The sequence below is a fragment of the Mustela nigripes genome, chromosome 16 (genome assembly GCF_022355385.1).
Source record: "Mustela nigripes isolate SB6536 chromosome 16, MUSNIG.SB6536, whole genome shotgun sequence".
Taxonomy (NCBI): Eukaryota; Metazoa; Chordata; class Mammalia; order Carnivora; family Mustelidae; genus Mustela; species Mustela nigripes.
This window is the reverse complement of record NC_081572.1, coordinates 35,571,384-35,583,790: the sequence shown is the minus strand read 5'-3', so window position 1 is coordinate 35,583,790 and position 12,407 is coordinate 35,571,384. Positions and strand designations below refer to the sequence as shown.

The following is a 12,407-nucleotide window of genomic DNA, read 5'->3' as shown; positions in this document are numbered from 1 at the left end:
TAACATTCAGTCTAATAATGTGACTAAGCAATCTTAGACACTGAAGCAGCCCACTGTTTTTACCTCAAAACTCTTGCGTAAAGCATCAACACCAAGATAGAAAAGCATCTGCCATGTTTGCTCCTCTGCTCGTAGTTTTTGCCAGATTCGATGCAGTCTTTCATAAAGATGAATTCCCAAGCAGGTCAGAACTTCCTCTTGAGCTATATCTATTGTCTTAGCATGCCTTTCTCTTCGCCTGTAAAGGAGAATAAATCATACATAATAATTCCTAATACCCTTTACTGAAACACTAAGAGACAGATAAACTTCAAGTTCAGGTTTTAAAACACAATTTGCATATGTAATAAGCCAGTTATACATTCAAATTCAATATACATATAAACATAGAAGCACACATGTATATAACCAATAAGAAATACACATGCAAGCAGAATCAGTCCTAATATTGCTAAAAATAAGATAATTCAGGAACTGGCCCTGAAGAGAGATTATTTTGTGGCACAGAGAAGTTATATATGTGTCCAGCTCACAGGTAGGCATGACAGCTCCTTTCACCTTCCAATTTTAACAAATGCCTACTTGCTTTGTTTCTTTTTTTTTGAGGGGGAATGGAGAAATGCCAACGTGATTCAATCATGGACAAAAGCCCTCCAGGCTAGTCTTCAGTAGAAGTGTTCACGGAATTTCAGTTGTAAGTCTTCATGTTCTAAATGGCTAGCAGAAAGTAGGCACTCAAATGAGAGCTGATACACAAAACACAAAGGAAAATGGATTCAATTTATTCTAGAACACCTTTCTCAGATATTATTTTCATGACAAAGCCAGAGATAAAATTTTAGGTTCTTATACAATTCAGTAATAATATACACAGTTCATGAATTACACTCAATATTAAGTATTTAACCCCTTGCCGCAAAGACCTTTCTTCCTATGCAAAAACCATCATTATGAACAAAATTTAAACATGGAAATGCATGGATGGAGGGGGTAAATCCCTTCTAATCATTTTCTGATGAAAATGATAATCTATAATAATGAAAGCAAAAAAAAAAAAGCCTATCTACTTCAAGCAACAAGGAGCAGAGGACTGAAATGAACACCACACAACACTTTCTCCCTATTTTTACTCAGTCAAATGCATACTTTAAAGAAAGCAGAATCTTCAAAGGCACACTTTAATTTATACATATATCATATGTACTGAGGCAAAAGGTGATGGAAATAAACTTTCAGTAATAAAATGAAGCAAAGCGCTAGATAGCCCATTCTAGCAAATTACATACTCATACCCTCCTGCGAACTCTGGCTCAGCACGACCCAAGAGATGTGCAATGAAGTCTGTTTCACAGCAAACGTGTATGTGCCGTTCATGTGGACAGCACCGCAAGCCTTCATAAAGTGCAGCACAGTAGCCCTTCTCTTTGCTGCAATCAAGTTCACCAATAAGGATGTTGTATGCTCGGAGGACTTTATTTTTGCAATCAGTGCAAAACCTGTTGAAAAGAAAAACTTCAAAATTAAGAACTAGCTGCATAATTATTTCATGAAACTCGTTAACAGTGTACTAGACAATGACACTCCCCTACCATGTGGAGCATTAAAAAAAAAAAATCCTCCAGACACACATTTAAAACATACACATATAAGAGAAATACAAATTTAGGGATTACAGTATAGCTAGATCTCCATTTGCAAATAAATGATTCTTAAATGAGACAGACACATGAAAACAAGAAGCCACAAACAAGTGACTCAAGAATCCCACTCCTTTCAACCTCTAAAAACAGTTGTGCCACCTTCATTCCGTAAACCTGAATCCAAATGTTGCTACGACATTTTAATATCTTACTAGTTAAACATAAGAAAGAGGGTAGGGGCAAGAAAGTGGCACATGTAGTTTTAGTTTACTAGTAATTCCCAAAAGTCAAATTTCTTTTAAAAAAACGCATGTTTCTCAATATATAATCATAATATTGATAACATATACATAGATTTTAAATTTTTTTTTAAGATTTTATTTATTTATTTGACAGAGAGAGATCACAAGTAGGCAGAGAGGCAGACAGAGAGAGGAGAAAGCAGGCTCCCCACTGAGCAGAGAGTCCGATGCGGGACTCGACCCCAGGACCCTGAGATCATGACCTGAGCCGAAGGCAGCGGCTTAACCCCTGAGCCACCCAAGCGCCCGATAACATATACATAGAAATGTAGTCTAAATTTCAGTTACAAAAGTGTAGAAGAGAAAAAAAAGAATGTGAACATAGAGGATGATGACATTTTATTTTAGAAACCAAATATTATTCAATCAGAAAGAAAAACAGAACCTTGTTTCTTTAGCTTTGATTTCCTGAAACAAGAAAGAACTTAAGTCTGATAAAAAAAAAGATAAAATTAATAACTGTATCTCTGAGAAGATCAGCTGTGGCGGAATGAGGAAATTTTAATCTCTTTATATTCATTCATCTCCCTAGCTGGCCTCTTCTGTTACAATGGCTTCAGCCAACAGGTATACCTCTTACCTCTACAGCTCTTGTTCAAGTCTTCTGCCCTTGCCTGAGGGCTAAACCCATACTGTAAAATGGGAGACATCACAGATGTATAATAGGTAACATGTTTTAACTTCCTCTCCAAAACCAAGGGCAACATGAATGTTCCCTTACAAAACTATTAAGAACATCACCATTCATACAGTCACCCAGGAAGAAAACCTCAGTTAACCTCCAACTTCTTCTTAGGTCCTCTTTTAGGGTGGAGCCAACTGGTATCAATTTTTTCTTACATCTTTCTTACATCTCTTACAGGTCTTCTTTCCAATTCCCCCTAGACAATTTACCCTGCTCCTGAACACATACCATACAGACAATGGACTACCGTGAACATAACAGATTATGTCCCTACTTCAAAGTCTTGTTTCTTCTGCTTCCTCCCCACCCCTTTCCGCATCCTTTTCCATCTGCCTAAATCATGTCCATCTTTAAAGATGCCTTCTGCAATTCCCATAACTAGAATTCAGCCTTCCTCTATCTTCCTATATTTGCAATTTACACTTCTTACTTTATTTACCCTTATACTGCCACATATTAGTTGATTCACACATTTGTTTCTTGAAATGAATACATGTTAATATAGAGTCCCTAAGCCCAATTAGTAAACACAAGCAATAATGCTGACAAGTTAAATCACTGAGGCACTAATGCTTCAAAAAACACAGAATATGCAAAAATTAACACAAAATGGACTAAAGACCTAAAGAGTAAAACATGAAACTACAAAACTCCCAGAAGAAAACACTGGAAGAAAAATTTCATGCACTGAATAGGTGATGATTTCCTAATCTTCAGGAAAATGTAAATCAAAACCACTGGATACTACTTTATATACATTTAGCATAGCCACTATTAAAAAAAAATAGAAAACAACATGTGCTGGCAAAGATGTAGAGAGACTGGAACCCTTGATACTGGTGTTGCTGAAACTGTAAAATAGTGCTGCCAATAATGGCAAAGAGTATGGCATTTCCTAAAAAAATTTAAAAACAGAACTATCGTTATGATCCAGCAATCCCATTTTTAGGTATATATCCTAAAGAACTGAAAACAGGATCTCAAAAAGATATCCGCACACTCACATTCATTGCAGCATTTGTAGAAATAGCTAAGATGTAGGGGCAACAACCAAAATGTCCACTGATAGGGAAATGCAGTACATACATAAATGGACTATTACGCAGCTTTAAGAAGAAAATTCTGCATCATATGCTACAGCATGGATGAACTCTTAAGGACATTATGCTAAGTGAAATAAGCCAATCGCAGAAAGACCAATACCAAATGATTCCACATATGTGAGTATCTACAATAATCAAATTCATTAAACAGAAAACAGAACCCTGGTTGCCAGGGCTTGGGAGAAGGGGCTGATGGGGAAATTGTTGTTCAATGGGTATAGTTCCAATCATGCGAGATGAAAAATTCTTGAGATCTACTGTACAACAACGTGCATACAGTTAGCAACACTGTAATGTTCACTTAAAAACTGTTTAAGAAGTAAACTTACTTTTTTTTTTTTGCTACAATAAAAAAAAGTCTTCCCCTTGAGGGGGGAGAATAAAGACTTGGATGCAGAAATAACAAATTTTTCTGTGTTCTTGAGTTATAAAAGATTAAGTTTACAATTTCAGGTAAATAAATGGTTAGATGTCATAGAGCAGCAATAATAAAACTTGAAAATATTTTGCTCTTATTTTACTAACTTTAAATCCTCATAGTAGTTTAATCTTTGTACATAATCTTTAATATCTGTAATAATCATAAGTAACATAAGTAAACAGCAACTTAAAAATACTATATATAAGCTATAAGAATGAAAATGATTTTTCTGTTTTCAAAAAGAAAACTTGCACATAAAAGTAAAAAAAATTTTTAAGGCAGAGGTTTCATAGTTTAACACTTTATTTCTAATAATTTACTACCATAATACTTAACTGGCCAGTGTTATAAAATCTTTATTGTAAGTAGGCTCCACACCCAGCACCAAGCCCAGCATAAGGCCTGGATTCACACCCCTGAGATAAAGACCTGAGCTGAGATCAAGAGTCAAGACACTTAACAGACTGAGCCACCTTAGTTCCCCAACAAATTTTTATTATACATACCTCAAAAACTCAAACTGGACCTAAAACAAGAACTAGATACATAGGAATAACAAGCATTTGCAAATCTGGCATGCAAACATTCACTAATGTCCTTACTATATGCCAGATATTGGGTTTTTAAAATATTATATATAATACATTCACATTTTATTTATATATTTTTACAATTATTATTTTTAATTAACATACAACGTAATATTTGTTTTAGGGGTACAGGTCTGTGATTCATCAGTCTTATACAACACCCAGCACTCATCACAACACATACCCTCTCTAGTGTCCAACACCCCGCCACTCCATCCCCTCACCCCTCCAGCAACTCTCAGTTTGTTTCCTAAGATTAAGAGTCTCTTGGGGCACCTAGGTGGCTTAATCGTTAAGCCTCTGCCTTCAACTCAGGTCATGATCCCGGGGCCCTGGGATCAAGCCGGGTTTCAGGCTCCCTATTCAGCAGAATACTGCTTCTCTCTCTCCCACTGCCCCTGCTTGTGTTCTGTCTCTCCTGGTCTCTCTCTGTCAAAAAAATAAATAAAATCTTTAGGAGAAAAAAAAAGAGCCTCTGATGGTTTGTGTCCCTCTCTGGTTTCATCTTGTTTCATTTTTTTCCTTTCTTCCCCTATGATCCTCTGACTTGTTTCCTAAATTCCATGTATCAGAGAGATTGTCTTTCTCTGACTTACTCTGCTTAGCGTAATAATGCCCTCTAGTTCCACCCATGTTGTTGCAAATGGCAAGATTTCCATTTTTGATGGCTGCATAATATTCCACCATGTGTGCCCCATCCCCCTCTTCCACATCTTCTCCATCCATTCATCTGCTGATGGACATCTAGGTTCTATTGTGGAACCTAGCCAGATGTGGACATCTGGCTATTGTGGAACTCCTGCCATAAACATGGGGTGCTGGGTACCCCTTCAGATCACACATCTGTATCTTTGGGGTAAGTACCCAGTAGTCAATTGTTGGGTCATACGGTAGCTCTATTTTCAACTTTTTGATGAACTTACACACCGTTTTTCAGAGTGGCTGCACTAGCTTACATTCCCAGCCACATACTGTTCTAAGTAAGCCCGACTGTGTATCGTCTATCCCCATGACAAATTTAATCCTACAATTAATCCGTACTATCATTATTTTTGTCTTAAGAAAAGAAGGCATAGAAATGTTAAGTAACTTGTACAAAGTTATAATTAGTAGAACCCAGATTCAAAGCAATCTTTCTTAATCATACTTCTCCCCACCCTTCAGATAGTTATTAAGTAGATTCCACCTGCTCAGAGCCCTAAAATATTGCCACCCCAATAAAGGAAATATCTACAACCATTACTGGAAACTCCTAAACATTAGCTCTTATAACTAGTCATTTATCACCCCAAAAAGCTATCTTTTGGATGGACCAATTAATGTTGAATATAGGGATCAATTCATATTGAAAAAGGAAGCAATCTATAATGGACCTACATATTTAAATGTTTTTTGTCTGGATAATCCCTCTCTGACAAAACTGCAAATACTTGACATATTCTCTACTCTCTTGGGTATAATCAACCAAAAAGGCAAATAAACAAGGAAGTTTGTAACTGAAAAAAGAAAAACACTGAATAAACTTAGTATGCAGATTAAGTCATTAGCTCATTGCCATATAAACATGAATCTTGATAAACCCTAGTTTTTATCATTCACGTATGTTTTCAAGTATCCCTAAAGTAAGTATGTATTTATGTCCCAGGTCAAAGAACACAAAACCAAACACCAAACATGTGACGAATTTACATTAAAAGAGTACAGCTCCCTCCTAGAATACCATCTCTAGACAGCTCCCTTACCAGTTTCCTTTCCTACTGCACTCTCCCTACCTACAAATTTCCAAATGCTAATGACACTTAGAAAATTCCTTTGTAGGACACCTGGGTGGCTCAGTCATTTAAGCATCTGCCTTCAGCTCAGGTCATATCCCAGAGTCCTGGGATGGAGCTCCACATTGGGCTCCTTGCTCAGCAGAGAGCCTGCTTCTCCCTTTCCCGCTGTCCGTCTCCTCCTTGTGCACTCTCTGTCTCAAATAAATAAAATGTAGAAGGAAGGAACGAAAGAAGGAAAGAAAAGAAAAGAAAAGAGAAAATTCCTTTATAAAATGGTATTCTAAAAAGAAAAACCTGAAGTTACTTTTTCAGTACATGAACCACACAAATTCCAACTCTATTTTTAGGTCTTGACAAATGATTATAGAAGAAATCATTCAAAATAGTACTAAATGAAAACCACTAATTTAAACTTTAATTTTGAAAATGACAACATGAAATGCTTCTATCATAAAAACAAGGAATACTAGAGTTTCTAAAGTGATTCAGTACTTTCCCCAACTAAGTACACTTCACTGGCGTGGAACCAACAGGTAAAAAATACAAAAAGAGGAGATGCTGGCTCAACACAAGAAGGCTAACACTGAGAGTCATCCCATAAAGAAATGCTTATCCTAATATTAAGCTCTGCCTAGCACCAGGTATTAATGGGAAGACTGGAGTGCTATTATATGAAGGAGGTAAGAGGTCAATCTGGATAACTGAGAGAGCACTTACAGCACCTTCCAACTATATAGCAATGACCTTTAGACTCACCTGTGTTTTCGCAGGTAAGTTTCTAGTGTTTCTAAAAGACAACTAGAGTCGATTAAAACTACTTCATCCCTGCATTCTTGGGACATTAGTTCCCATACGTCCATCCAACAACCTCTGCAGAAAGAAACACATATTAGTGAAAGGAGGACTAGATAAACATTAAAACATTAAAAAAGGCAGAGTAAAGGATTGCTTGATTTTACCTGGCTGTTCCCTGGAAAGGTCCATAATGGAAAATGATCCTACACTTGCTGTCCTTCCTGTGGTCTTCACTACTTCTCTTATCTGTACTTAACTTCTCTGAACTGACACTGCTACTGCTCCCTTCACTGTAGTACAGTATAGTACAAAGCTTAGTGACACTCAGATAATCTGAAGGAATAATTTCTATAGTCTAAATTAAAATCATGAACTCTTTAATACATATTAGTATAATAAGTTTACAAATTTGTATATAATTACATATTCATTTTAGCCATATTAAAATATTAGACGTATGCTCATACTTTTATATAAAAATTTCTGCTCAACTATTAAGTTTATCTGACACAATTTAACAACATTTACATTTATCAAGATACCAACTCATTAGATACTAAGCATTTTATAAGCAAATCTACTTGGAATGCTTTAAAGTCAACAAAGCTAAAAGAAATTATATTTTCATCTATAAAATTGTTCAATCTTCCACAAATTGAAAATTCTAGTAAGTTTTGTTCTACTTAATGTGATTTTATATCTAATCCATGGCAACAAAACTCAATGTTTTGTACCTTCACATTTATAATTAGCTGAGGGAAAAAAAAATCAGATTAATCTAATTATGGTAAATACATTTTTACATTAACTACAATAAAATTTTACATTTACTAAAATAAACACAGCACACTAAGAGGAACATTTTACATTTTACACAGCCTTTATCAGTAATAAGTACTATATAAGTAATTTTTTAAAAACTTACTAAAACTTCCCAGACTCTCCCTCCCCCACATGTTTCAGTGTGGCGTTGGTCCTGCATTTTGCTTTGTTGGCAGATGTACATTCCAAAAGAAATGTGGATCTATATTCCATTCAATGACAGTCTTCTTGATATTTCATGATTCTGAACAACTGACTCCTGCCTGTTCCTCTGCAGGTCTGCCTACAGTCCCAGAAATGTTACCTTGGATGCTTGAGATGGAAAAACCTCTGAATCTTTACTTAACCTTCTCTATATGCTGAATAGGTACTTCTCAACTCCCTGCCCACTATTTAAGTTCATCCATACAATTCAGCTCCCTATTCCCTGAAACAAGACCTCAAGCAAGGTTCAGCACCCTAATTTGAAACAAAGACCTCAACAACTGCTATCTTCCATGTTCTATCCTTCAACTCTCTATCCCCTTATTTCCTCTCTTTCTAATCATGCGTGAGCGATCCATAATTTCCTAAAACTGATTAACTCTCAAACTCAAGTTCTCATAATTCAGGAAAAGGTTCATGAAATCAGTGTGGGGAATGATTATTATATCATCAGAACACAAGAGCATTAATCCAAGAAATACTTCTAAAAAAATGCTACAGTTAAAATTAAGACTTTATCTATAACCTCTCTCGACTTTCTATCACTCCATCCTTTCAAGATCAAGATTTCTGAAAAAGAAGTCTTTCCACTCCTGTACTTTCCACTCATAGCTTAATCCACCATAACCTTAGATTGCAATCACTTTTCTACCCATTCTTATCTGGATTGTTTCCACTCAACCACAGATCTAGTCATCAAGATCACCAATTACCACAGTGCTGCTATATCCAATGGACACTTCTGGGTCCTTGATGATTCAGGAGCATTCAACACAGCTAACACTCTTTTCCCTTGGCTTCCTTCTACCTCTCTGGCCACTCTTTCTCAAGATTCTTTACTAGATTCTTTTCTACCAATACGTTGAATTCCTCAGCATTCTTCTCTCTTACTCTACTCTCTCTCTAGGTAGACTTTATATACTATTCTCTAAGATAATCTTCAGTCTTCGGTTACAGGCCTACGACTGTAGCCTAGACTTTTCTTCAGGATCTCAAACTTACTCCCAAGCAGCCAATAACTTGGGTTTACTTGCATGGATACAAGAATACTTTCAAAAAGAAGGCTGAGCTGGACTGTTGCCATTGATTAGGTTTCAACCTAATCAACTGTTAACACTTCCCTGGAGAGTGTCTAAACAGAAAAGGGGGGGGGATAAACAGTTGAAATGTGTAAAATGGAGAGTCACAGTATCATACAATGGCAGTAGCCATCCAAAATGGAGGAGGGGGGAGTCTCGGCTAAGCACACTGTACTCCCTGGCCTGCTATCCATATGGAGTGTGGAAATACCTGAAGTACCTGAAGCTCCCTTAGGAGACAGTGCTCAAGATCAACTCACTGATTTCATAATTCAGCAAACAACCTTCTAAAACATTTGGCTTCCCATGCGGTGGGGCTGTTGCTGAAGGGGAATGTGAAGTCTGTGGAGGTTTGTTTCTGTTTTTAAACTGAAAGATAGGAAAACAGAGCTGTATGCCAATTTAACACAAGTGGGTAATTGATAAAGCAGTCACTTGAGAAATGGAACCTGGAGCAAAGGTAGAAGAACTGCTCTTTGAAGGAAGGTACCAATGAACAGCTATGTAAGATGTTGAGGTTATCTGTTGCTCTTTTGGTTCCGCAATGAAGAAAATTCATAACAAGAAAATCAGAAGGCAGGCTTTTTGCAGTAGGTTACTACTCTTGTGGCTTTAGCCAACAGGTCATTCAGGTCATTACTGTCTTAATGAGAAAACTAGACTGAATTTTACGTTTGAAAGATAGGAATTCTCTAAAGAGATTTGTAAATCAGTTGTGTAAAATAATTTTCTTTCGATAACCACTTTAAGTTGTATGGAGCTTTACTGCAGGTTCAGAGTACTCGCACATTAGGTACCATATACTTTGTGGTTCAGTCTGGATCCTGATTCTAACAAATCCATTTTTTAAAAAGGCACTTTTAGAGAAAAATGTGGAAATCTAATTTGGGTATCAGATTATTATAGTTAACTCTTTTAAGTGTTATAATGGCAGTGTCATTATGAAAGAAAATGTCCATGTATTTAGAGATGGATGTGGAAATACGCAGGAGCAAAAAAGTGTGATGCCTGGGACTTGTTTTAAAATACTTCAGCAAAAAAAATAATAATAGTAATTAAAAAAAAAATAAAGTACTTCAGCAAAGAAAAAGATGGATAAATAAAACAAATGTGACAAATCTTAATAACACTACTGAATCAGGGTGACGATATCTGGTAGGAAGGAAGGTTGCTGAATAGTCTTCCCTATACGTTAGGCAGTTTTCATAATAAAATTGTTTTAAGATTTTGTTCCTGAGTATAGGAAAACAAACAAACTTGCTAACAGATTATCAACATACCACCAATTAGTCATCCAGGTCTTTTATCAGGAAGGAAAAGATCTATACAACAATGATAGCAGCACTACTCATGAGATATTCAAAAACTAATTTTTTAAAGGCAATCCAGTATTGTTTTATATCATCCCATTCTCCTCAAAACACAAGGTACTTCTTAGAAGCACCCCCTTCAAATTCAATACCTTTTCCTAACCACCCCCAACCTAAAGCAATTTTGTAGGGGGGCAAATGTAATAATGTGCTGGGAGATGAGGGCAAAAGTAGCCTTGGACATTGTACCACCTAACCAGAACAAAACTGCAAATTAGTTACATAAATACACATTGTTACAACTAATCCAAGACTTTTTTTTTAATCCTTGATAAATTAGGGAGACCTAGAGATAAGAAAGACAAGAACAATAATTTATACATTATGACTATTATACAGATCAAAGAATTATGTCACTACCTTGAAAAACTCAGTATTGGCTAAATAAATTTTCATAAAGATCTCAACTTCCTTCCTTTGAAACATATTTAATATAAGAAAAAAAATAACTCCAAAATAAAAATCAAATCTATACTGAGACCCTACACAATCTCAATGCAAAAAGGCCTTACAGAATTAGGAGACAGATTTATTTTAACCTATGTTACAGTGTTAACTAATTGATAAAGCAAAACTAACTGGTTTGTTTGTTTCACTAAATACAATCAGCATTTATAATCTTAACAATTACTAAGGATCTTGACAGTCAATTTTACTTACCCCAAAGGTTTTGGTTTGTGCGTATCTAAGGAGTGCAACTGACATCTCTTGTTCTTTTTACTTTTTGGAATAGCATCTATCATGTCATTAAGTTTGGACCTAATCAAAAATAAATCATTAAAAGTTTGATTAATATTCATTTTTCTTCAGAATTTTCAAAATCTCTGTTTACTACCTTTTAGTGCAAACGTGTATTTCAAGTATTATAGACACATCACTTACCTTGAAAATTTCTCATCAATTTCTAACCGAGAAGAATCCGTACAATTGTCTTCTCCCGTCCATTCCCAGTCTGTCAGTATGTTGAAAGAGACCTGTTCTTTTCAATGTACTCATTCCCCCAGACTGCATCCGCCTTGTTCATCCCTATATCTGCGCTGTATCTAGCAGTGCACTTGACACTCAAATATTTTATGACTGACTGCTACCTCTCAGCAATCTTGCCCTGTTCAAACAATATCTAAATAAACACGATCCTTGATGAGGAACCATCAACAGAAATTTTACGCAAATACAGAAATGCCTACAGCTAATAGCCCACCCTGCATCCAACCAATCAGCAAAGACTATCAACTCTAACTTTTGAATTACCCAGAAATATATCATTTATCACCTCCACCATTACCATCCATTTCCAACTCGCCTCTCTAGCTTAGTCAAGTGCAATAGCTGACCTCCCAAATGGTCTCCTTGCTTCCCATCCTTTGCCTTTACATTCTAGGCTTCACTCAGCAGCTGAAGTGATCGTTTCAAAACAAAAATCACATTATGTTTTCCATTCAAAAACCCTTAAGCCTTTTCTCAGGAGAGTAAAAATTCTCTCTACCACCACCTCTAAACAGAAAAGCCTAGGGCTTTTGTTGTCAGACCCCTTCTCATTTCCTATTTATATTCAGACTTTGGTGACCATCTCACATCTCACAGATTTAAATTATGTCCATGTGTGTGAGTGTGTGTGTAG

General features: G+C 36.1%; 1 protein-coding gene across 4 annotated transcripts in view; it reads right to left on the bottom strand.

Moving 5' to 3' along the window:
* The window catches only part of GGNBP2 (gametogenetin binding protein 2), a 32,828-nt gene that overhangs the window by 8,091 nt on the left and 12,330 nt on the right, over nucleotides 1–12,407 (bottom strand). For 3 of the 4 annotated variants that reach the window (XM_059381020.1, XM_059381022.1, XM_059381019.1), the window contains 4 exons: nucleotides 11,447–11,545; nucleotides 7,273–7,386; nucleotides 1,287–1,496; nucleotides 64–238 (listed from right to left, as the gene is read on the bottom strand). In XM_059381020.1, the coding sequence (XP_059237003.1) occupies nucleotides 64–238; nucleotides 1,287–1,496; nucleotides 7,273–7,386; nucleotides 11,447–11,545 (598 nt within the window). The remainder of the gene's footprint in view (nucleotides 1–63; nucleotides 239–1,286; nucleotides 1,497–7,272; nucleotides 7,387–11,446; nucleotides 11,546–12,407) is intronic. The other variant, XM_059381021.1, reaches the window with a different exon arrangement.